A 22,077-nucleotide genomic window follows, 5' to 3' on the forward strand; every position below is an offset into this window, starting at 1 on the left:
AAGCACTGCAGACTGCATGGAGAAACACTTCCTTTTCCATAGGTTCCTGGTACTTACATCAAACTCATTTAATGCAGCAGCAAGCTCCCCTATGCCAGTGTGCCCCTTGTTCTCATCAGTGGGTGAGGTGGCCTGGGCAGCGTTGGAGATGCCAGCAATTGCTTCCTGCACTTGCTTGAAGACATAGTCTCTGTTGGCTCTGGTGGCTGCAACGTCAGGGTGACGGAGAAAGGCCTGGGATGCAGTATACAGCATGGTGGCATTCTTCTTCAGAGCACCTCGAGCTGCAGCCATTTCATCCCTGCAGTGAGGATCTTTCAGTTCCTGTATGGAAACATGCAGTTTTAGAGGTGTGAATGAAAGGGTTTGTGTCAGCATGCATTACCTACACAGCTTTGGTGTCTCTGCATAAAGTCCATCCAGTGCCTCTGCGGAGATGGAGCCAGTCACAGAATCTCCCATAAATCACAGAAAGAAATCTACTTCCTGCCCAAGAATTAACAACCCTGTGTCCTGATTAACAGTCCCATGAGACATTCCAGGCTTAGGGCAGAGTGGTTGAAAAGTCACCTGGCAGAAAAGGACCTGGGGGTGTTGGCTGCAGCTGGCTGAACATGAGCCAGTGTGTGCCCAGGTGGACAAGAAGGCCAAGAGCATCCTGGCCTGGATCAGCAAAAATGTGACCAGCAGGACCAGGGAAGCGATTGTTCCCCTGTACCCAAGACTGGTGAGGCCACACCTCCAACACTGGCTTCAGTTTTGGGCCCCTCACTCATTGAGGTGCTGGAGTGGGTTCCAAGAAGGGCCATAAAGCTGGTGAAGGGTCTGGAGAACAGGGCTGGTGAGGAGCAGCTGAGGGAGCTGGGATTGTTCAGCCTAAGGGAGGCTGAGGGGAGAGTTCACTGCTCTCTACAACTCCCTGAAAGGAGGTTGGAATGAGGTGGGGGTTGGTCTCTTCTGCCTAGGTATTCCATCAGGTGATGGAATGAGAGGAAATGATCTGAAATTGTGCCAGGGGAGCTTATGTTGGATGTCAGGAGCAATGTCTTTCCTGCAAGAGTTGTCAGGAATTGGAACAGGCTTTCCAGGGAGGTGGTAGAGTCACAATCCTTGGAGGTGTTCAAGAAACATGTAGACATGGCACTTGGGGACATGGTTTAATGGTCACGGTGGACTTAAGTTGAAGGTTGGACTTGATCTTAGAAGTCTCTTCCAACCAAAATGATTCCATGGTTCTGTAAGAAGGTTCTTTCCTTCTGTGTAGCTCTTGGCTGTTACACTCAGCTCACAATACCTTCTTATCACAGAACCCAAAAACCCACAGAGAATTTCTGTAATATATTCCAAATTACTCTCACAGTCCATGAAAGCTTTTCAAACATTAAGTGAGGTAATCCTATGATATTCATGAAGAATAACAAGATATTATAACTTCTGTTTTAAACCTCTGACCAAAGAGGTTTAAATATAGCATATTTATCATTATCTGAGGGAGGGAATTGAGTGTACCCTCAGTAAACGTGCAGATTACACTAAATTGGGTGGGAGTGTTGAACTGCTTGAGGATAGGAAAGCACTGCAGAGGGATCTGGGCAGCCTGGATCGATAGGCCAAGGTCAGCTGTATGAGGTTTAACAAAACCAGGTGCCAGATCCTGCACTTGGGCCACAACAACCCTATGCATGCTCCAGGCATGGGGCAGAGTGGCTGGAAACTGCCTGCTGGAAAAGGACCTATGGGTGCCGATTGATACTCAGGGGAAGATGAGCCAATGTGTGTGCCCAGGTGGCCAAGAAGGCCACCTGCAAGTGTTCAAGGCCAGGCTGGATGGGGTCTTGATCAACCTGGTCTACTGGAAGGTGACCCTGCCCATGGCAGGGGGCTTAGAACTGTATGATCTTTAAGGTCCCTTCCAACCCAACCCATTCTGTGATTGTATGAAGCCAAACTGCTGAGTGCAACAGCATGGTATAATAAAACCAGCACTGTCTGGTACAGAAACCAGGAGGGCAGATTTAGATTGGAAATTAGGAAGAAATTCTTTCCAGTGAGGGGGATTAAACACTGGAACAGGTTGCCCAGGGAGGTTGTGGATGCCCTTTCCCTGGAGGTGTTCAAGGCCAGGTTGGATGAGGCCTTGAGCAACCTGGTCTAGTGGAAGGTGTCCCTGCCCATGGCAGGGGGCTTGGAATTTGATGATCTTTAAGGTCTCTTTCAAGCCCAAACCATTCTGTGAAGTCACTTGGAAAATATCCTTACAACAAACTGTACTTTTGAAAAATTTCTTCCTATTGAAAGCAAATCAAGGTGATTAAATGATGGACCATGACATGTTAATTACTTACAGTGCATTCTAAATCACATTTGGACATAAAAAGGCAAGACCTTAAGTACCAAGACTACCTTTTTTAATCACTGCTTTAAAATGCACTCACCTGTTGTCTTCTGGCAGCCACATAGTTGAGTTTCACCATCTCCTTCCCAAACTCCTTAAAGCGATTGGCTAAATCTTGCTCATTTGTTGCATTTTTCACAGCTTCCAGCGCTTCCTCCACCTAGAACACATCAGCTGTGTCAGCACTTTGATCTGGGTGCAGGCTGACAAATCCATAGCTATTCTCTGCAATACCCACTATTGGATGGACTCAGCTTAGCCTTTACTTCCACACCTGCAGAGTGGCTTTAGGACAGTCCCAGTAACATTAACTAGGTTAATTAGTAGAGAAGCTGATTGCCATTCTCTGTCACTTTCCACTTGGTGGTCTTTGGGATCATGAAGAAGCCACAAGTGGATTGATAGCCCCACTCACACTTACCAGATGAAATGTTTAATATATGTGGGGTTTAAAACAAAATAGATCAAGATGTTCTTTAAGTGCAGTACAGGCTTTGGGGGAAAACAAGGGGAAGTTATTAATTCTGGACAAGAAATAAAGCACAAAAGGACATAAACTTGCCATTAAGTTTCAAATTTACCTTGATATATCCAAACCAGTTCATCTTTGTGAAATAAATGAAACAACCCAGGATACAGCTATTATTTCTTTTTTTTTTTTTTTAGCTTTTCTCTTTCATTTACTTCAAACTGAGAAAAGAATCTACCTAAGGAAACATACCAGCAGTTACTCCATCATGCTGCAGCTCACAGAAAAGTTCTAACTCCCCAGTTAAACCAACAAATCAATCTACCAAATCTCTTGTGAGACTTTTTCTTAACTGTAGCATGACAAAAATATCTGCAGAAATAAAGTGCTCTCCTCATACGATTAGTAAAGAAAATTTTCCTGTGAACAGATGAAAATTCAAAGTTGTAACTCTGTCCCTCACAAGATGAAGTTGCAATTCCCAGCAGAAAGACTGAAAATTGAAAAGCTTCTGTTCATCCCTTGTACTGAAATCCACTGCTTCAGTGCTTCAGCTTGTCCAGAGCGTATCCAGAGAAGGGCCACGAAGATCATCAGAGGGCTGGAGCACCTCTGCTATGGAGACAGACTGAGAGAGTTGGGGTTGTGCAGTCTGAAGAGGAGAAGGCTCCAAGGAGACCTTCTTGTGGCCTTCCAGTATCTGAAGGGGGCTACAAGAAAGCTGGGAGGGACTTTTTAGGTCCAGGTACTGATAGAAGTAGGGGGAATGGAGCCAAACAGGAAATGGGTAGATTCAGATTGGATGTTAGGAAGAAGTTTTACACCATGAGGGTGGTGAGACACTGGAACAGGTTGCCCAGGGAGGTGGTGGAAGCCTCATCCTTGAAGGTTGTTATATGGCTGGATATGGCTGTGAGCAACCTGATGTAGCGTGAGTTGTCCCTGCCCATGGCAGGGGGGTTGGAACTACATGAATCTTGAGGTCCTGTCTAACCCTGACAATTCTATGATTCTAACAGACAATTTTCCCCTCCAAGACAAACAGCTGACTCTGGTGGGGACAGGCTCCCATTCAGGAGGAGGTTTGCAGCTTACTCCCAAAGGCTACTTGGGAATCCAGAAATTCAGCAGTAGTTTAAGGAATGCAGAAAGGCACAGCTATGTGCAGAGCCTACTTTTTCATCACTGGTGTGGCTCTAGCTGTGTTTATTTACCAGCTACAGCAGATATTTTTATTTGGAGCTTTTCCCTACTTACTTCCCTACTTACTTTTCCCTACTTACAAATGACAAGGCAGTGGAGTAGCAAACCCAGGCATTTCTGTAGGAAAACGTACAATTCAAGGACAGAAATCCTGTTGCTGTTGTGTTGGAAATTCAATACCAAGTCAGAAAGTTGCATCTACACATTATTCAGAATCTGATTTCCTCCTCTTTTACTGCAAAAAGGGGCAGCAGTTTTTAAAGCTGAACTATATGCCCATCTTAACCATTAACACAAATCCCAAGAGTATCATTGGAACAGTTGCTTTGTTCTTGCAGGGATCCTTTCAAAATCTTCCTTTCATATCACAGAATCACAGAAACATTCAGGTTGGAAAAGACCCTCAGGATCACCAAGTCCAACTGATAACTCTACAAAGTTCACCCCTAAACCATATTCCCAAGCACCACGTCTAAATGACCTTTAAACACATTCAAGGTTGGTGACTCAACCACCTCCCTGGGCAGCACATCCAATGCCTGACCACTCTTGCTGTGAATTCTTTTTTTCCTAATGTCCAGTCTAAATCTACCCAATTGTAGCTTTATTCCATATCAAGAAGCATTAAACTTCCTGAACCTTTCATCTTTGACATGTTTGTAACACTGAGCACAGGCATGACAAACAGATACACATTGGTGTAAGTCCTGCCAGCTCCCTACTAAATAAAACTGCCAGAGTATTTTTTATAGATCCTGCTCTGATAATCAGATTACAGAAGATGCTGATCATCAACCAGTGTCATCCTGGGCTCAAGCCCCTGAAATTCCAAAGTGAAGAAAAGGATGAGAAGGATTAGAAAGGAGAGGAGCACCAATCTATTTTTCAGTTATAATTTCTTTCACAAATTCATGTTGGAGCAGAGTCTCTATCCTTAAAACCCCAATGACTTCACTCAACTGTACAGATATGCTGCTCTCTATAACTCCCTGAAAGGAGGTTGCAGTGAGGTGGAGCTTGGTCTCTTCTCCTTTGTATCAGGTGACAGAATGAGAGGAAATGGCTTGAAATTGAAAAGGAGAGGTTTAGGTTGGAGATAAGGAAAAATTTCTTTGCTGCTAGAGTGGTCAGGCATTAGAACAGGCTGCCCAGGGAGGGGGTGGAGTCACCATCCCTGGAGGTGTTCCAAAAACATGCAGACATGGCACTTCCGGGCATAGTTGAGTGGGCATTGTGATGTTGGGTTGATGGTTGGAATTGAACCCAAACAATTCTCTGATTCTGTATTAATTCCAACAGCCTGAGAATTCTGTGTGTGCATGATCACACAGTACATCAGGATGTGTTATGTGGAGTGTTGCACAAGCTTCACCACCAGAAGCACTATTACTAATTTTAGTAATGAAAAAGATAAACTGAAAGAAATGACCAAACGTCCTTCCAGAAAGTGCCTGTGTTTATTTCCTCTAAAACATTCATTAAAATGCACTGCTTTCCACAAGTCTTTGTCATGCTTTCAGCAAGAGCTGATTACAGAGCACTGCACCATAAATCAGGCTTCATACCTTTCACATGCAGAATGATTCTTGTTTATTAATTCTATGGCTATCTTATACCTGACTCTGATTGTTACCTTTGAGTCAACACAAGAGCTGTTCCTTCATTAACCCTGTAAAACATAAACACATTTTCTCCCTAACACTTGAATTTTGGTCTAAAATTGTTTGCATTATAAAAGGGTAAGATAAAATATTTACACTATCAGTCCTAACCTGAGAGGAGATGGGGAAAGAAGGGAAATAAAAATAAATAAATAAATAAATAATCAAATTTAATAGAATCATAGAATCAGTCAGGGTTGGAAGGCACCACAAGGATCATCTAGTTCCAACCCCCTGCCATGGGCAAGGACACCCCGCACTAGATCAGGCTGGCTAGAGCTTCATCCAGGCTGGCCTTAAACACCTCCAGGGATGGGGCCTCAACCACCTCCCTGGACAACCCATTCCAGGCTCTCACCACTCTCATGGGGAAGAACTTCTTCCTCACGTCCAGTCTTATTTAATGCCATTAAGTTTAAGTTTTGCTGAAAATCAGCAGAAGCCTGGCTTCTTGGAAAGAAAATTTGCTCTCTACAACATCCTGAAAGGAAGTTGGAGTGAGGTGAGGGTCACTCTCTTCCAGTTAGGGAGATAGGTGATAGGACAAAAGGAAGTGGCCTCAAGGTACATCAGGAGAGGCTTAGCTTGGATCTCAGAAGAGACTTCTTGACTTCAAAGGTTCTCAAACACTGGAACAGGCTGCCAAGGGAAGTGGATGAATTCCCATCCCTGGAGGTGTTGCAAAGGTGCTGAGGGACATGGTTTAGCACCAGCTTTGGAAGAATTAGAGAATGGTTGGTCTGGATGATTTTAAAGTGTGTTTCCAACCGAAACGATTCTGTGATTCTGTAATAATAACAGAATAAATCAATCAATAAATGCAGTGATCACAAACCTCATTGCCACACACTGCCCTTGGAAACCCAGGCTGCAAACTCTGTAAGACACCCACTTACAATCAGTATTATACAACCATAGAGTGCACTGAGTTGAAAAGAATCTTTAAAGGTCATCTTGTCCAACCCCTTTGCAGTGAGCAGGGACACCCCCAACTAGAGCAGGTTGCTCAGAGCCCTATCAAGCCTGACCTTGAATGTCTCCAGGGATGGGGCCTCTACCATCTCCCTGGGCAACCCTCACCACCCTCACAGTAAAGAACTTGTTCCTAATGTCCAGTCTAAATCTACCCTGCTCTAGCTTTAAACCATTGTCCCTTGTCCTAGTGCTATAAGGCCTTGAAAACAGTCACAGAATGCTTTGGGTTGGAAGGGACCCTTGAAGGTCTCTTTGGACATGTGTGTTTTACTAACAGAGATCAGAAATCTGAGATCAGTATTTCTCATCATCTGTAACAAACCCTGAGGGTGAATTTTAATCATAATGCTTAGAAAACAAATGGTGTTTATAATATTAAAGTGTTAGCCTCACCAGCAAAAGATTATTTAAATTACAGCTGTGTAGAATATTATAGAGGGGGGGAAATTAAAAGCATATTGGAGTGAGGCAGTGCTTACTCTGCACAGAATCAGAGCCATGTGCTGACAGCTATAAGGGCAGCATTCTGTTCATTGGAGTTCACTAGAACCTGTGCAGAAAAACCTGCCTTTCATGGTGAAAACTGTTTTCAAGCTATTTAGCTTATATGCAGGGTTCTCATTGTTTTGCCAGAATGGAACATTGTTGTACAGTTGAACTTCTAAACAGACAAATCTAAAAACAAAACAAAACAAAAGAAAACTTCTGGGATAGCTGGCAGTGTGCTCATGCAGCCCAGAGGCCAACTGCATCCTGGGATGCATCAGGAGGAGTGTGGCCAGCAGATCAAGAAAGGTGAATCTGACCCTTTACTCTGCTCTTGTAAGACCTCACCTTGAATACTGCATCCAGTTCTGGTGTCCCCACCATGAGAGGGACAAAATCTGTTGGAACACATTCAGAAGAGGGCCACAAAGATGATCCAGGGGCTGGAGCACCTCTGCTACGAGGATAGGCAAAGGGAATTGGGATTGTTCACCTTGGAGAAGAGAAGACTCTGGGGGGATCTTATAATTGCCTTCCCATACCTGTAGGGAACCTACAGGAAGGCTGGAGAAGACAAGAGTGATCACCAATAGCACAAGGGGAAATGGATGTAAATTGAAGGGGAATAGGTTTAGATTGGATCTTAGGAAGACATTCTTCACTAAGAGGATGGCAAGACTCTGGAATGGATTGTCCAGAGAGGTTGTGAATGCCCCATCTTTGGAGATGTTCAAGGCCAGGTTGGATGGGGCCTTGAGTAACCTGGGCTACTTTGAGAGGCACCCCTGTCCATGGCAGTGAGGTTGGATTAGATGATCTCTAAGGTCTTTTCCAGCCTAGAGCATACTATGATTCTATAATTATTGAAAACTCTCCATCTCCTCTTCTAAACTCACAGATGCTGTGGCAGTTTAGGCTGGGTGCCCCCTGCCACTGCTGCATGAGACACACCTCTGGTGTCCTGGGTGCCCACCCACAGGGGTGGACACAGGAAACGGCGTATTTCTACCCATAAATCCTGTGCCCTATAAGGCCATCTGCAGAGTCATTCTCTTCCTCTTTCTTCCCTCTCTGCTCCCATGGGAGATGTCCTCTCTTATCGGGTAATGCCGGGGGAGTATCCTCAAGGCCTCTTAGCCCTGTCTAGGCCTAATGCCAGGAGGAGAATGGAGGGGGGCAGTCTCAGACCTGGCCAGCCTGAGACTTGCCTAGCAGCGGGGTTTGGGTTTACCCTCAGGTGGGAAGAAGGGAAGGATTGGGAAGCTTTGGGAATTCTGTGAGGGGTTCTGTACGCTTTGGGATACTCTTTGTCACTATGCTTTGTAGCTTGTAGTTCTCTGTAGCTTCACCAATTGCTTTTCCATTTAAACTTTCCATCACTCTCCAATCCGTTTGTGTGAGTCTCATTGTTTTGTCCCTTTCGGGGCAAGAGACGATCTGTCTGGCCCCAAACCAGCACAGATGCTCTCTGCAGGTTTTAAATATTCTGTAATGATTTTCTGCAAAATTTTGGGTTGTTTATGCATTAAAAGTTAAATAGTGCAATCGTTAGTAAAAAATAAATAACTACATTTCCTAGTTTCAATTGTAAAGTGTTTTTTAATACTCCTGTATAAAACCAGGAATGGTGGCAGCCAAAAGTGAATACAAATCCATTCCAAATTCCATTCCATACCCAAGTCTGGTAATCTTTAATTCATCTTTATTTTATGTTTCCCTTTTGATGGCTGATTAGGCCCTTGTACTATTATCTCATTCCAAATTAAAGATTCAATCTTCTGACACATCCAGAATTTGTGCCTAAAATAAAAGCAACCAAAAGCAGAACAAGTGCAGTAGCTAAACTCTGCCACAAGATAGCAATCCTCTACAAGTCCTGAGAGAGGAAACGGAGGGGAGAAGATGCCAGGTGGGTTAAGTAAATGCAGCTGTTTGATACATAGAAAAACAAGTTGGATCAGCTTGCTTTTGTCATACAGTCACTCAGTGGCAGGGGTTGGAAGGGACCTCTGGAAATCACCTAGTCCAGTCCCCTGCTAACACAGGTCAGGTTGTACAGGACTGTGTCCAGGCAGGTTTTGAAAGTCTCCAGAGCTCAGGAGACTCCAAAACGTTTCTGGGCAGCTTGTTCTGTTGCGTTCAGAGAGCTGCCTAACAGCAGTACAGGTCCTGTCATCAAAGACATCTGATCATTTTCTCCCCAAATTAGTTTCTGCAAAGTGAGAAAATGCATGAGCCTCATGCGGAAATGTCTCATCTCCTGGCTCTTTAGCAACACTTTAAGAGAAATCAGGGAAACAGAGAAAAACATTGTCTTGGTTTGAGCTGGAACAGCTCTGGACAGAGGACAGAATGTGTTTTACTCCAAAGGAGTAAATAAAAGCACTCACATGAATTGGAAGGTAAATAGAAATAATATTTATAAAAAGTAAAAAAGAAGTAAAAAAGTAAACAAAGTACAGAGGGCACCGAAGTAAAAGGATAAATACATTGTGCTTGTGGTCAAGAAGGCCAGTGATATGCTGGGTGATATTCGAAGGGCTGTGGTTAGTGGTCGAGAGAGGTTCTCCTCCCTCTCTACTCTGCCCTGGTGAGGCCACATCAGGAGTATTGTGTCCAGTTCTGGGTCCCTATAGTTCAGGAAGGACCTGAGGGAACTGCTTGAAAGAGTCCAGTACAGAGCCATGAAAATGATGAAGGAAGTGGAACATCTTGCTTGTGAGGAGAGACTGAGGGAGCTGAAGCTCTTTAGCTTGGAGAGGAGCCTGAGGGGTGACCTCATTCATGTTAAAAATACGTAAAGGGTGAGTGCCCAGAGGCTGGAGCCAGGCTCTGCTGGGTGATGCCCAATGACAGGACAAGAGGCAATGGTGGAAGCTGAGGCATAGGAAGTTCCATGGAAACAGGAGGAATAATTATTTCCCCGTGAGGGTGACATAAGACTGGAACAGGCTGCCCAGGGGGTTGTGGAGTCTTCCTCTCTGGAGATATTCAAGACCTGCCTGGATGTGTTCCTGTGTGATCTGCTCTAAGTGACCCTGCTCTGGCAGGGGGGTTGGACTGGATGAGCTTTCGAGGTCCCTTCCAGCCCCTACCATTCTGTGATGCTGTAATCAGAATCGGCCCTGGCCTAGACCCCTGGCCAGGCCCCAGATTAGGCCTCAGCTAGGCCCCGAGCTAGAGCTCAGCTATGCAGCAGAAGGTATCCTCCAGCCAGCCAAACCTCCCCCATGATGCAAGCAAAAGCAAAAGCCACACACCCAGAGAGAGAGGGAGAGCCAGCTGGTCAGAAAGTCTGCTCCTTACATAGAGAGATGAAGGAAACAATACTACAATATCCTGTGCATCCCTCTTGGGATGGACTTTCCCAGTCCCTGTGGTTACACCAATTAACCCTTAACTTCCCTTCATCATAGAATCATAGAATTGTTAGGCTTGGAAGGGACCTCAAGGATCACCCAGTTCCAACCCTCCTGCCATGGGCAGGGACACCTCACACTACAGCAGGTTGCTCACAGCCTGGCTGCAAAAACCTCCAGGGATGAGGCTTCCACCACCTCCCTGGGCAACCTGTTCCAGTGTCTCACCACCCTCATGGTGTAAAACTTCTTCCTAACATCCAATCTGAATCTACCCATTTCCTGTTTGGCTCCATTCCCCCTACTTCTATCAGTACCTGGACCTAAAAAGTCCCTCCCAGCTTTCTTGTAGCCCCCTTCAGATACTGGAAGGCCACAAGAAGGTCTCCTTGGAGCCTTCTCCTCTTCAGACTGCACAACCCCAACTCTCTCAGTCTGTCTCCATAGCAGAGCAGATTCAGCCCTCTGCTCATCCTCATGGCCCTTCTCTGGACACTTTCCAGCACCTCCAGATCCTTCTTGTAATAGAGGCTCCAGAACTGGACACAGTACTCCAGGTGGGGTCTTGTGTCCATCACACACCTACATCTGCTCCACCTCCTCCCTATTTGTCCCCACACACAAAACGTGAAAAAAAAAAAAAAAAAAAAAGAAGAGGAATAACACAAATACATACAATCTTCAGGTGTGACAGAAGCCTCATGACATCAGCCATGTCAGCCAGGATGAGCAGGCGAGTGACGGCAGACAGCAAGGCGCGAGCCGCCCGCACCATGGTGCCCCTCTTCACTGAGGAGCAGGGGTCATCTGCAAACTCCGAGGAGGCAATTCTCATTGTTTCCCCTGAAATTGCACCAAAAAAAAAAAAAACCCAAAAAAACAGTCAAAGACAAGTTTTACATTGTTTATTTATTTGCCACCAAGTATGAAAAGTCACTAAGCCAAATTGCTGTTACGGGAAAAAAAAAAAGAAATAAAAGACACATAAATGGCCTAGTTAGTGGATAAGGAATTGCTCCAGAGAAACAGAGATTTTTAAACGTGCAGCAATGGGCTCAACACTCTGATAAAGAAGAAAATAAATAACAACCTGTTGTCTTCTAGTCACCTGAAAGAGCTGGAAAGGAAACCGAACTACAAAAAAAAAAAAAAAAAAGGAAAAAAAGGCAGCAAGAAAGTGGGAGGAGTTTTTCTTTTTTTGCTGTTAAGATCAATCATAAATATATTGGTTTATTGCACAATCATATTTTCCTGCTTTCCAGACACTGGAACAGGTTGATAAGGGAGGTCGTGGATTCCCTCTCCCTGGAGGTGTTCAAGGGTGGGTTGGATGAGGCCTTGAGCAACCTGGGCTAGTGTAAGGTTTCCCTGCACATAGCAGGGGATTGGAACTAAATGATCTTCAAGGTCTCCTCCAACTCAAATCATTCTATGACTGTAGGAAGCCAAACTGCTGAGTGCAATCAGCTCAGCATAATGAAACCAGCACTGTCTGGTATAGAAAACACACCCACCTGCACTGCTAGGGAGGATGGGACAGAGCAACAATATCATCCCAGTTGCATCTTTCTACAAATCTGCCATCAAAATACATCCTTTTCCTTTACTCCTGCTCCTCAGACCTTGCCTTCTTGCTCAGATACTTACTCTGCTTTCTAGCTGGAAAAGCCATCACTCATGTTTTTGTTTTGTTTTGTTTTCCCAATCATTTAACCATTCAGGTTGGAAAAGACCTTGAAGTTCACAAAGTCCAGCTTTTAACCTAGCACTGCCAAATCCACCACTAAACAATGTCACTAAACACCACATCTACACAGCTTTTAAACATCTCCAGGGACAGCCTGTTCCAGGGCTTGGCAACCCTTTCAGTGAAGAAATTTGTCATAATATCCAACCTAGGCCTCCCCTGGTGTAACTTGAGGCCATTTCCTTTCCTCCTATCATTTGTTACTTGGGAGAAGACACTGACCCCTACTTCAATCTCCTTTCAGGGAGTTGCAGAGAGCAATGAGGTCTCTCAGCCTCTTCTTCTCCAGATGAAACAACCCTAGTTCCCTAATCTGCTCCTCAACAGACTCTTTCACCAGCTTTGTTGTCCTTCTTTAGATGCCCTCCAGGACTTCCATGTCCTTCTTGAAGTGAGGGGCCCAAAACTGAACTATTTGAGGCACAGCCTCAACAGTATAGGGGGACAATCTCTTCCTTGGTCCTGCTGGTCACACTCGTCCCTATCCAGGCCGGGATGCTGTTGGTTTTCTTCGACCTGGGCACACATTTGTTCACTTTCAGCCAGCTGCCAACCAGCATCCCCAGGAGTAGGGCAGCATTCCAGTCATTCTGCCTCAAGCCTGGAGGGTTCGTGGGGTTGTTGTGCCTCAAGTGCAGGACCTGACATGCAGTCTTATTGAACCTCATGATTCCCTTTATGACCCATCACTGCTCTGCTTTTCCTGCCCCGTCTCCCCTACTCACTTTACCTGTTCACCAACCCCAGCTGCCCGAGTCAATGATCCTCAGAGGTCCCTTCCAACCCCTACCGTTCTTTGATTCTGTGTAACATCAGAAGTGAAAACCATCTGACTCCTAGTTGCAGTGAGAACATCGGGGATGCAACAACTGGAATACAAAAATAAACTTACTGTGAAATGCTGAGGCCCTCAGAAAAAGTGACTGAGTCAACAGGGTTATTAGAATTCTTTTGAGTAAGTCACAACCTTAAAACTTGTTATGAGCTAACAGAATGTTATTCTAAGGAAGAAGGAATACATGCACCACTTGCTAACTACCTTTCTCCTTGTAGGAAATGGGTGATTACAAGACTTCACTTCTCAGCAGTGTCAGCTGAGAAATAATGAAGAGAAAATGCAACATCCTCCTTCAGAATTCAAGGAATGGGAGAGAAAAATATGTGTTAGAAAATGGAGATTCTGAGCTGTTAATATTAATCCAATTCAGGAGGAAAAACACTCATGTATTTTAAAGGACTTCAAAGGGCCTAGCTCAAAAACCTCTACACCCAAATTCTAAATGCTTGCTATCTCTGGTGTCAGAAGCAACCAGACTGCCATGTTCCAACTGATGAGTCTTGCTCAAAGCCAATTCCAATTAGGTTGGAGTGTGCCATGCTGATGACTCAAGATCTGAGCTACTGTAGTTGCACAAGGCTACCCTGCTCTGATGCTGCTTTGCTACCTTCAGACCACCTTGGGCATGGCCAAAATGCTTTGTGTTCTGCTGCACAGATTTTTAACAGTATTTCAATAAGCCAGCCCGGCTATGGAATGCAATCCCATCGCTAAGGCATCTGGAATTCTGTTGTGACTGATTGTTAAGACAAGCTGCTGACTGAGCTTCCATTACACTGTGACCTTTTGCTGCAAGAGAGCTCTGGATGTAAAGCACAGAACCCCAGCATGGTGGGGGCTGGAAGGCACTTTTGGAGATCATCTAGTCCCCTGCTAAAGCAAGGTCACCTGCAATGGGTTGCCCAGGATCATAGAATGGTTTGTGTTGAAAAGGACTTTAAAGGTCCTCTAGTTCCAATCCCCCCTGCAATGGGCAGGGACACCTTCCACTGGGCAAGGTTGCTCAAGGCCTCATCTAACCTAGATTTGAACCTCCATAACTCTTCTGGATAACCTGTTCCAGTGTCTCACCACTCTAACAGGAAAGAATTTCTTCCTAGTGTCTAAACTAAACCCAGTTTCTTCCAGTTTGAAGCCAACATCTCTCATCCTGTCACTCCATGCCTTTGTAAAAGTCCCTCTCCAGCTCTCCTGTAACCTGTTTCAAGTACTGGAAACGCTGCTCTAAGGTCTTCCCAGAGCCTTCTCTTCTCCAGGCTGAACAACCTCAACTCTCCTAGCCTGTCAACCTTTTTCTCAGATTTCCACAAGACTGACAAAACTCCCATAAGATTTCTTAAAAGAAAAGGAACAATCATTATTAGAAAAGAGAAAACAAATTTCTAAACATACTTTACTGTTCTATTGCTTAGCAACACAAAATTGTAGTTACCTGATCTCTGCAGGGAAAGAACAAGGTGAGGGAGGACCACAGTTTGCTGAACCTTCATTCCCATCCATTTTACCCATGTGCTAAAAATTACAGAAACTAGGAGCAAGGAACTCTGAGGCCACAAAGGTTTTTCTGATGCACACTTAAAATCAGTCACTGGAAAAATATATCAACAATTTTTGGCTGAGAGTGTGCTAAATATTAGAAATTACATTTCCAATGATCTTTTTTTTCTTAAATTCTTGAGGCAGTGACTCAAAATATTCCATGTAAAAGGAGAAGCTGAGAGTCACCACAGAAGAGGTGAGAGTCTAGCATGGGGGCAAGGGTTGCATTTGAATTTCCTATCCTGAAATTCGATGCAAACTGTGGACAATGAATTCATCTAATCAGCATTACGGTTGGGAAGGCATCACCTTCCTTTTGGTTGTTTATTAAAGGTTATTTAAGATAAACCAATTATCACAGCTTTGTGTAGGAACCTGGATTGAGGGGACATAACCCAAGGGGACACATGCATCTGTATGGAAAGCCCAGGCAGGCTCTCCCTTACTGAAGCTCTAAGTTGGATTTACAGAATCACAGAATGGGAGGGGTTGGAAGGGACCTCTGAAGATCATTGACTTCAACCCCTCTGCCAGAGCAGGATCACCTAAAGCAGGTCACACAGGAACACATCCAGGTGGGCCTTGAAATCTCCAGAGATGAAGACTACACCACCTCTCTGGGTAGCCTTTTCCAGCGTTCCGCCACACTCAAAACAAAGAAGTTCCTTCTTGTGTTGAGGTGGAGTTTCCTACGCTCAGGTTTATGCCTGTGACCTCTTTTCCCGTCACTGGGGACCACCGAGAAGAGTCTGGCCCCATCTTCCTCACACCCACTCCTTAGATATTTGTAAGCATTAATAAGATTTCCCCTCAGCCTCCTCTTCTCCAGGCTAACCAGCCCCAGCTCTCTCAGCCTTTTCTCATATGAGAGATGTTCAAGTCCCCTCAGCATCTGAGTGGCCCTGTGCTGGACTCTCTCTGTCCTTCTCGAGCATTGGACAGACTCAGATGAAATGGAAGTAATTCTGAGAACCCAGCAACAAAAAATTACTTGAGATTTAGGTACACCCAAGATGAAACAGCAACCAAAGCAAACTTTGGATTTTGGAATTAGATGGCTGCAAATTGCCTAACTTTCATTTTGGTGCTGAAGAGATTTTATCATTTTCTGTCACATTACCAGTCTAGAGCTTCAGGTAAATATTAATATGGAACTATGAAAGAAGGAAAAAATGGGCCAGTGGCACCATGAAAACAAGCAGGAAAGTTATCTTAGGCTAGTCCAGGGAGATACTATTACTACTACTATATTTTAAAACCAATGCTGGCAGACAGAAAGAAGATGCATAGGGTTGACATCACAGTGTAAAAAGTTTGGATTCATTATTTAACCTTAGAAAGCTAAACTTGGGTGACATAAATATTCTCCAAAAATAATGAGGTAGGAAGTAATTGGAAAGCCAAACAAATAAGCAGATAAGGAAAGTATTAATATGAAAGTTCATAGAAGGTTGTTTAAAAGATATAAAGAATTCACAGTTCACAATTTAAAATCGAATAACCTAGAAACTAGGTGGGGGAAGAGTGGCCCATCTTAGTTCCAGTTAACATTATTCACCTCTGTTTGTACAGCAAAGGTATTAAACCACTCTCAAGCCAAAGGTAACGTTGAGGCTACAGGTAGCCAAATGACTTTTTGAATAAGCCTTTTTATCTGGAAAAATCCAGCCTTCCAGTTCTCCGTTTCTTTCCAAGCTCATTTAAAGTTACTCTGGAATCTATTATTAAATTACTTTCAGTGAAAATTAGGTCAATATAAGAAACAGACATCTTGAGTCATCAAGTCTGCTTCCTCGCCACTGCAGACAGTCATGTCATAATATAATTAATAATAATCTTAATATGATAACAACTACACTCATAAACTTATCAAACTCCCATCTTAGAAACAGCTCAGACATTTAACCCTAATTAATCCTACTAGAAGGAGGAAACTCATCCCAGAATGAACTCTGGAATCTGGCAGGTCTTTTTCATTAGAGATGCTTTAATTCCATACTGAGTGCATTTGTAGATAATTTATATCCATTTCCTCTCATGCCCCATTTGTTCCTCAATTTCAGTCAGTACTCCTCTCCCACTCTGTTCCCTACTATCTGTCTCACTTGGTGCACTCTTGCGATGAGCCATGACGGATACAAGGCAGGACCTCGTCCTCCTCTTATCGCACAGGAGAGCCTTCCCTGCAATCATCTCTGCAGCCCTGGGAAACAATTCTGTTTCTGGAATACATCTGACAAGAAATGCAATTTTTGCAGCTATGAATACTTAACCTGCCACTGTGGAGATTCAAATACCCTTCTGTTAGGCACAGGCTCAGCCACCTTCTTGCTAAGGCTCACACACTGAATTCTTGGACACCTTGGACACCTTGCTAAAGGGGAGCATGTCATTTACTCTCTGTAAAGGAAGAGCCTTAGCTGGGTGTGCTGGCTTGGGCTGGAGCACTTCTGCCATGAGGATAGGCTGAGGGAGCTAGGGTTGTTCAGCCTGGGAAGAGAAGGCTCTGGGGGGACCTTAGATCTGCCTTCCAATACCTGAAGGGGGCCTACAGGAAAGCTGGGGAGGGACTTTTGACAGGGAACAGTTTTAAGCTGAGGGAGAGTAGGTTTAGACTGGATCTTGGGAAGAAGTTCTTCAGCACAAGGGTGGTGAGACTCTGGAATGGGTTGCCCATAGTGACTGTGGATGCCCCCTCCCTGGAGGTGTTCAAGGCCAGATTGGATGAGGCCTTGAGCAATCAAATTTAGTTGAAAGCTGTCCCTGCCCATGGTAGGGAGATAGGAGTAGATGATTTCTAATGTCCCTTCCAACCCAAACCATTCTATGATTTATTTGGGAAAGGAGCACACAAACACACCACAGTTAAAAGAAAAAGCCATCAAGGGATTCTAACTAGGGCATATTTCTCAGCAAATATTTTGCTCCCATCCCAGTGTGGTATTAGTATGCAGGAAATTTCTGAATTCAGGTCAAATTTGGAAAATAGTTTATAGTTTCACTAGGATTAAAAAAAAAAAAAAAAAGGAAAAAAAAGGAAAAGAAAACAAAAAGAGTTTTACAAATTGGAAGAGGCACCCCAGACAGTTATCTTCCCCTGTTCTGTCTTCCAGCAGTAATTCCAAAAGTGGGTAGGCTTAGCCCATAGTCAGTAATCCCCAGCAGTATTAAAGTACAGCCTTTTCAATTAAATTTTGAGATCACCATGAACAATGTTCTGCAAGAAGCTTTTCCAGGGTGCATGAAATCTGTATTTAAGTCCTCTCTGTGTGTAATTCAATAAAGAGGTTTGAATCGAAGTCTCTGACCCCTCAGAAGAACGCTGGTGCCATGATGCTATGGAGCACCATGGGATGAGCATCTCAGCCTCTCCTTTTGAAGCTGTTCTAATTTAAGTGCTGGTGAAACATGGTCTGGATCGCAGCTGAGTGCTTGAAATCACTGTGGATTCATTGGGCAGAAATTCTGAACTGAATTGCTTTTTGTTCAATCCAACATTAAAAAAATATTAAAAAATAAAAAAAAAGAAGAAAAAGCTTGAATCACCCTTTGAACTGGAAAATCAGATATTTCAGTCTGGCAGATTTAAAGTTTTTAACAGAGCAAAGGTAATGAGAGTTTCACCAGCTGTCAAGTGTGGTGATGGACAGGGCAAACTGGGGGCAGATCTGGAGTGATGCGGAGACTTTATCTTGGGTATTTGAATTTGGAAACAGCCTGTCAAAAGGAGGAAGGCAAGGAGGGAGGCTTGAGGCTTGGTCAGTCCTTTCTGCTTCATTTAGTCCTTACTGCTTCAGTCATGTTGCTTTGAATGAAGAGCTGGTAGACAATATGGGATACGATACAAAGCCAACCTTCACCCAAAAAGAAAGACAGGTCTCCTTCTGCACTGCCATTGTTAACTCATCCTGCTGTCTCCACCTCTCCAGTCCTTCTTTCCTCACCACACTGAACAAAGAGGAGGCTCAGGGGTGACCTCATTGCTGTCTACAACTACCTGAAGGGAGGTTGTAGCCAGGAGGGGTTTGGTCTCTTCTCCCAGGCAACCAGCACCAGAACAAGAGGACACAGTCTCAAGCTGCGCCAGGGGAGGTTTAGGCTGGAGGTGAGGAGAAAGTTCTTCACAGAGAGTGGTTGGCCATTGGAATGGGCTGCCCAGGGAGGTGGTGGAGTCACCATCCCTGGAGGTGTTCAAGAGGGGACTGGACGTGGCACTTGGTGCCATGGTTTAGATAGTCATGAGGTTTAGGGTGACAGGTTGGACTCGATGATCTTTGAGGTCTCTTCCAGCCTTCTTGATTCTATGATTCTAAGACTTTGAAGTAACTGGAAAGTGTCAAGAGTGCTTTTGTGGTGATTACACAGAAAAGAAGTTACTAACAAACCTACACACAAATTCTATGTTCTGTTGAGTAAATGTTGTACATGAGGTGATAAAACACATTTTTAATTTGTAAAAGCAAGCTTTTCTTTGGTCAGAGTGCAATTGTAAATCCTGCTGTAATTCACCTACAAAGTAGGACCCCTGGGTTCTGCTCTGTGTTACCAGGATTATTTTTGCCACTTACCCAGCCACATTTAATGAGAAACATGTAAGAATTCCTTGGAGCAATAAACTTTAGCTGGGACCCTTCCTTGCACCCTCCTTAGTCCTAGTCCTTGCTTTAAGTATGTTTCCTCCTATGTTCTTTATTTTTGATTGTATTTTCCATGGCAGTCATCCAACTTTTAAAGTAGGTATGAAGAATCTTCACTCTCCCATACAGATTAGGCTTTCATTTTGGATGTGGTTTCAGAAAGTGGGAGTTGATGAGAGAAATAATAAAAATAACAGCATGAAAGTTTGAAATACACTTCCTACCAGCTGAACCCTAAAAGGGCTTGGTACCGGGGCCAGCTCTGTTTAATATCTTTATGAATGATATGGGTGAGGGATTGAGCGCACCCTCAGCAAAGTATGCAGATGAGACTAAGATGAGTGGGAATGTTGGCCTGCAAAACATTTTAGCTGCTGCTCATAGAAGAAAACTAGAAAAGGAGACCCATTCTGTGTGCCTGTGGAATTTAGAATTACTTTTATAACTAAGAAAATTGAAAGTCTGGATTCTCCACTGAGCCTGATTTGTGATGCTTGAAAATCTCATTCATCCAGCATTCTTCAACATTTGATTTTCAGAGCTGTGCTTGTCTTGCTTTGTTTGTAGGTAAATCAGTTTATTAACCTCTGTTTACATTATTGTGTGGTTTCTACAGTGTTTGATGAAATATGTTGGTTTTCTTCACAAAAACGTCTCAGCCCCATCTGCCTTTCACTTGTTTCTCCTGGACCTTGTGGTTTTAAATCACTCTTCCTCTTATTGCTTTGATCATGCTGTTATTTTCTGAATAACTTACTAGCTATATGTCCACAAATATGTGGCTGAATTAAGCTACTCTTCAGTTAATCTCAATGTGTTTTCCACTGACTAAAGCAGTTTCCATTTTGTCTCTCATAGCAGCCTCCCAGTACCTGAAGGGGGCCTACAAGAAGGCTGTTTCCAAAGGCCTTCAGTGATAGGACGAGGGGCAATGATTTGAAATTAGGGAAGGAGAGACTCTGCTAAAAAGTCTGTCCCCACCTTTCTGATCTGCCCCTTTAAGCACTGAAAGGCCACCAGGAGGTCTCCATGGAGCCTTCTCTTTTCCAGGCTCAACAACCCCAACTGTCTCAGCCTGACCTCGTAGCAGAGGGCTTCCAGCCCTCCCATCACTGCTGTGGCTTCCTCTGGCCTCACTCCAACAGATCCATGTCTGTGCTGTGCTGAGGACTCCCAAGCTGACCCCAGCACTGCAGGTGCTGTCCACACTGCTGAGGATCAGCCCAGGACATGTCCAGCTTTGGGCTGAGAGTGGACAGTGCTGGCTCATGTCCAGCTTTTCACCACCCCCGAGTCCTTCTCCAAAGGGCTGTTCTCCAGCCCTTCATTCCCCAGTCTGTATTATATCAAGGAATGCGCTCATCCAGGTGCAAAACCAGACACTCCACTTTTTTGAACCTCCTGAGGTTCACACAGGCCTACTTTCCCAACCTGCCCAGGCCCCCCTGGATGGCATCCCTCCCTCAGGCATGTCAGTCACACCACACAGCTTGCTGTCCTTGTCTGACGACTTGCTGAGGGTGTACTCAGTCCCACTGTCTATGCTACTGATGAAGATATCAAACAGTACTGGTCCCAGTATGTACCCCTGAGGAACATCACGTGCCCCTGATCTCCACCTGGATATTGAGCACTTGCCCACTACCCTTGATATCTCGAGGTTTCATGGTAGGACAAACTTCTGATTTTCTTTGTTCATTCATCTTTATTTCCACTTTCCCCATTTGAGGTTGTTGCTTTTTTTTTATTATTATTTATTATTCTCTCAGCACTCTGGCCATGACCTTCCTAACTAATGCAGTCTCATTTTCTGCCTTTGCCTCAGCGCAAACTGAAGCTGTGCAGTTTTGGGGTGGTGTTGGAAATGCTCAATTAGCTCTATCTATGCTAGTACCAGAGATGCTCCTGCAGTACACCTGCTGACAAGTGCAGCTGCTGATTATTCCTGAGAGTTAAGCAGAGTTTTTATACATCTCATTTTTCTTAATATGCTTCCACAGAGACACCCACACATGCATCCCTCACTAATCATTGCTTCTTTCTGTTCTCCTTAAAAATCATATTGTTTATGAGCCTTCAATTATGCAAAACATACTGATCAGCCTTTCTAGGCACTGGTCCGTGGATGAGCTTTGTGCTTTTATTCCTGAACTTCATACTAGAATCTATCTCTCTGCACAGAAGCTCTTGCAGTTGTCATACATTCATGCAATGTATAGAGTAGTATCAGAATCACTAAGACCTTTAAGACCATCAAGTCCAACTATAATCCAACTACCAGGACCACTAAACTATATTCTGAAGCACCACATCTGCACACTTCTTGAACACCTCCAGGGATGGTGACTCCACCACCTCCATTGGCAGCCTGTTCCAACATTTCCTAATGCCCAATCTAAATCTTGCCTTGTGAAACTTAAACCCATTTCCTCTTGTCCTATTGCTACTTACTTGGAAGAAGGAACTAACACCAGCTTCACTCCAGCCTTCTTTCAGGTAGTTGTAGAGAGCAATAGTATCTCCCCTTAGCCTTCTCTTTATAGAATAGTTGGAGTTAGAAGGGACCTTCAAGAGCATCAAGTCCCAACTCCCCTGCCATGGGCAGGGACACCTTCCACTAGACCAAGTTGTTCAAGGCCCTGTCCAACCTGGCCTTGAACACCTCCAAGGAGAGGGCACCCACAACCTCCCTGGGAAACCTGTTCCAGTGTCTCCCCACCCTTACTGTCAATAATTTTCTTCCTAACCTCCAACCTGAATCTCCCCTC

At 44.3% G+C, this 22,077-nt stretch overlaps 1 protein-coding gene across 6 annotated transcripts in view; it reads right to left on the reverse strand.

Annotated features, from left to right (window-relative positions):
- CTNNA2 (catenin alpha 2) overlaps positions 1-22,077 on the reverse strand; it is a 546,312-nt gene that overhangs the window by 466,495 nt on the left and 57,740 nt on the right. For all 6 annotated transcript variants that reach the window (XM_054391626.1, XM_054391625.1, XM_054391624.1 and 3 more), the window contains exons 3-5: positions 11,225-11,391; positions 2,436-2,555; positions 58-324 (exon numbers count right to left, since the gene is read on the reverse strand). In XM_054391626.1, the coding sequence (XP_054247601.1) occupies positions 58-324; positions 2,436-2,555; positions 11,225-11,391 (554 nt within the window). The remainder of the gene's footprint in view (positions 1-57; positions 325-2,435; positions 2,556-11,224; positions 11,392-22,077) is intronic.

The sequence above is a fragment of the Indicator indicator genome, chromosome 23 (assembly GCF_027791375.1).
Source record: "Indicator indicator isolate 239-I01 chromosome 23, UM_Iind_1.1, whole genome shotgun sequence".
In the NCBI taxonomy this organism is placed as follows: Eukaryota; Metazoa; Chordata; class Aves; order Piciformes; family Indicatoridae; genus Indicator; species Indicator indicator.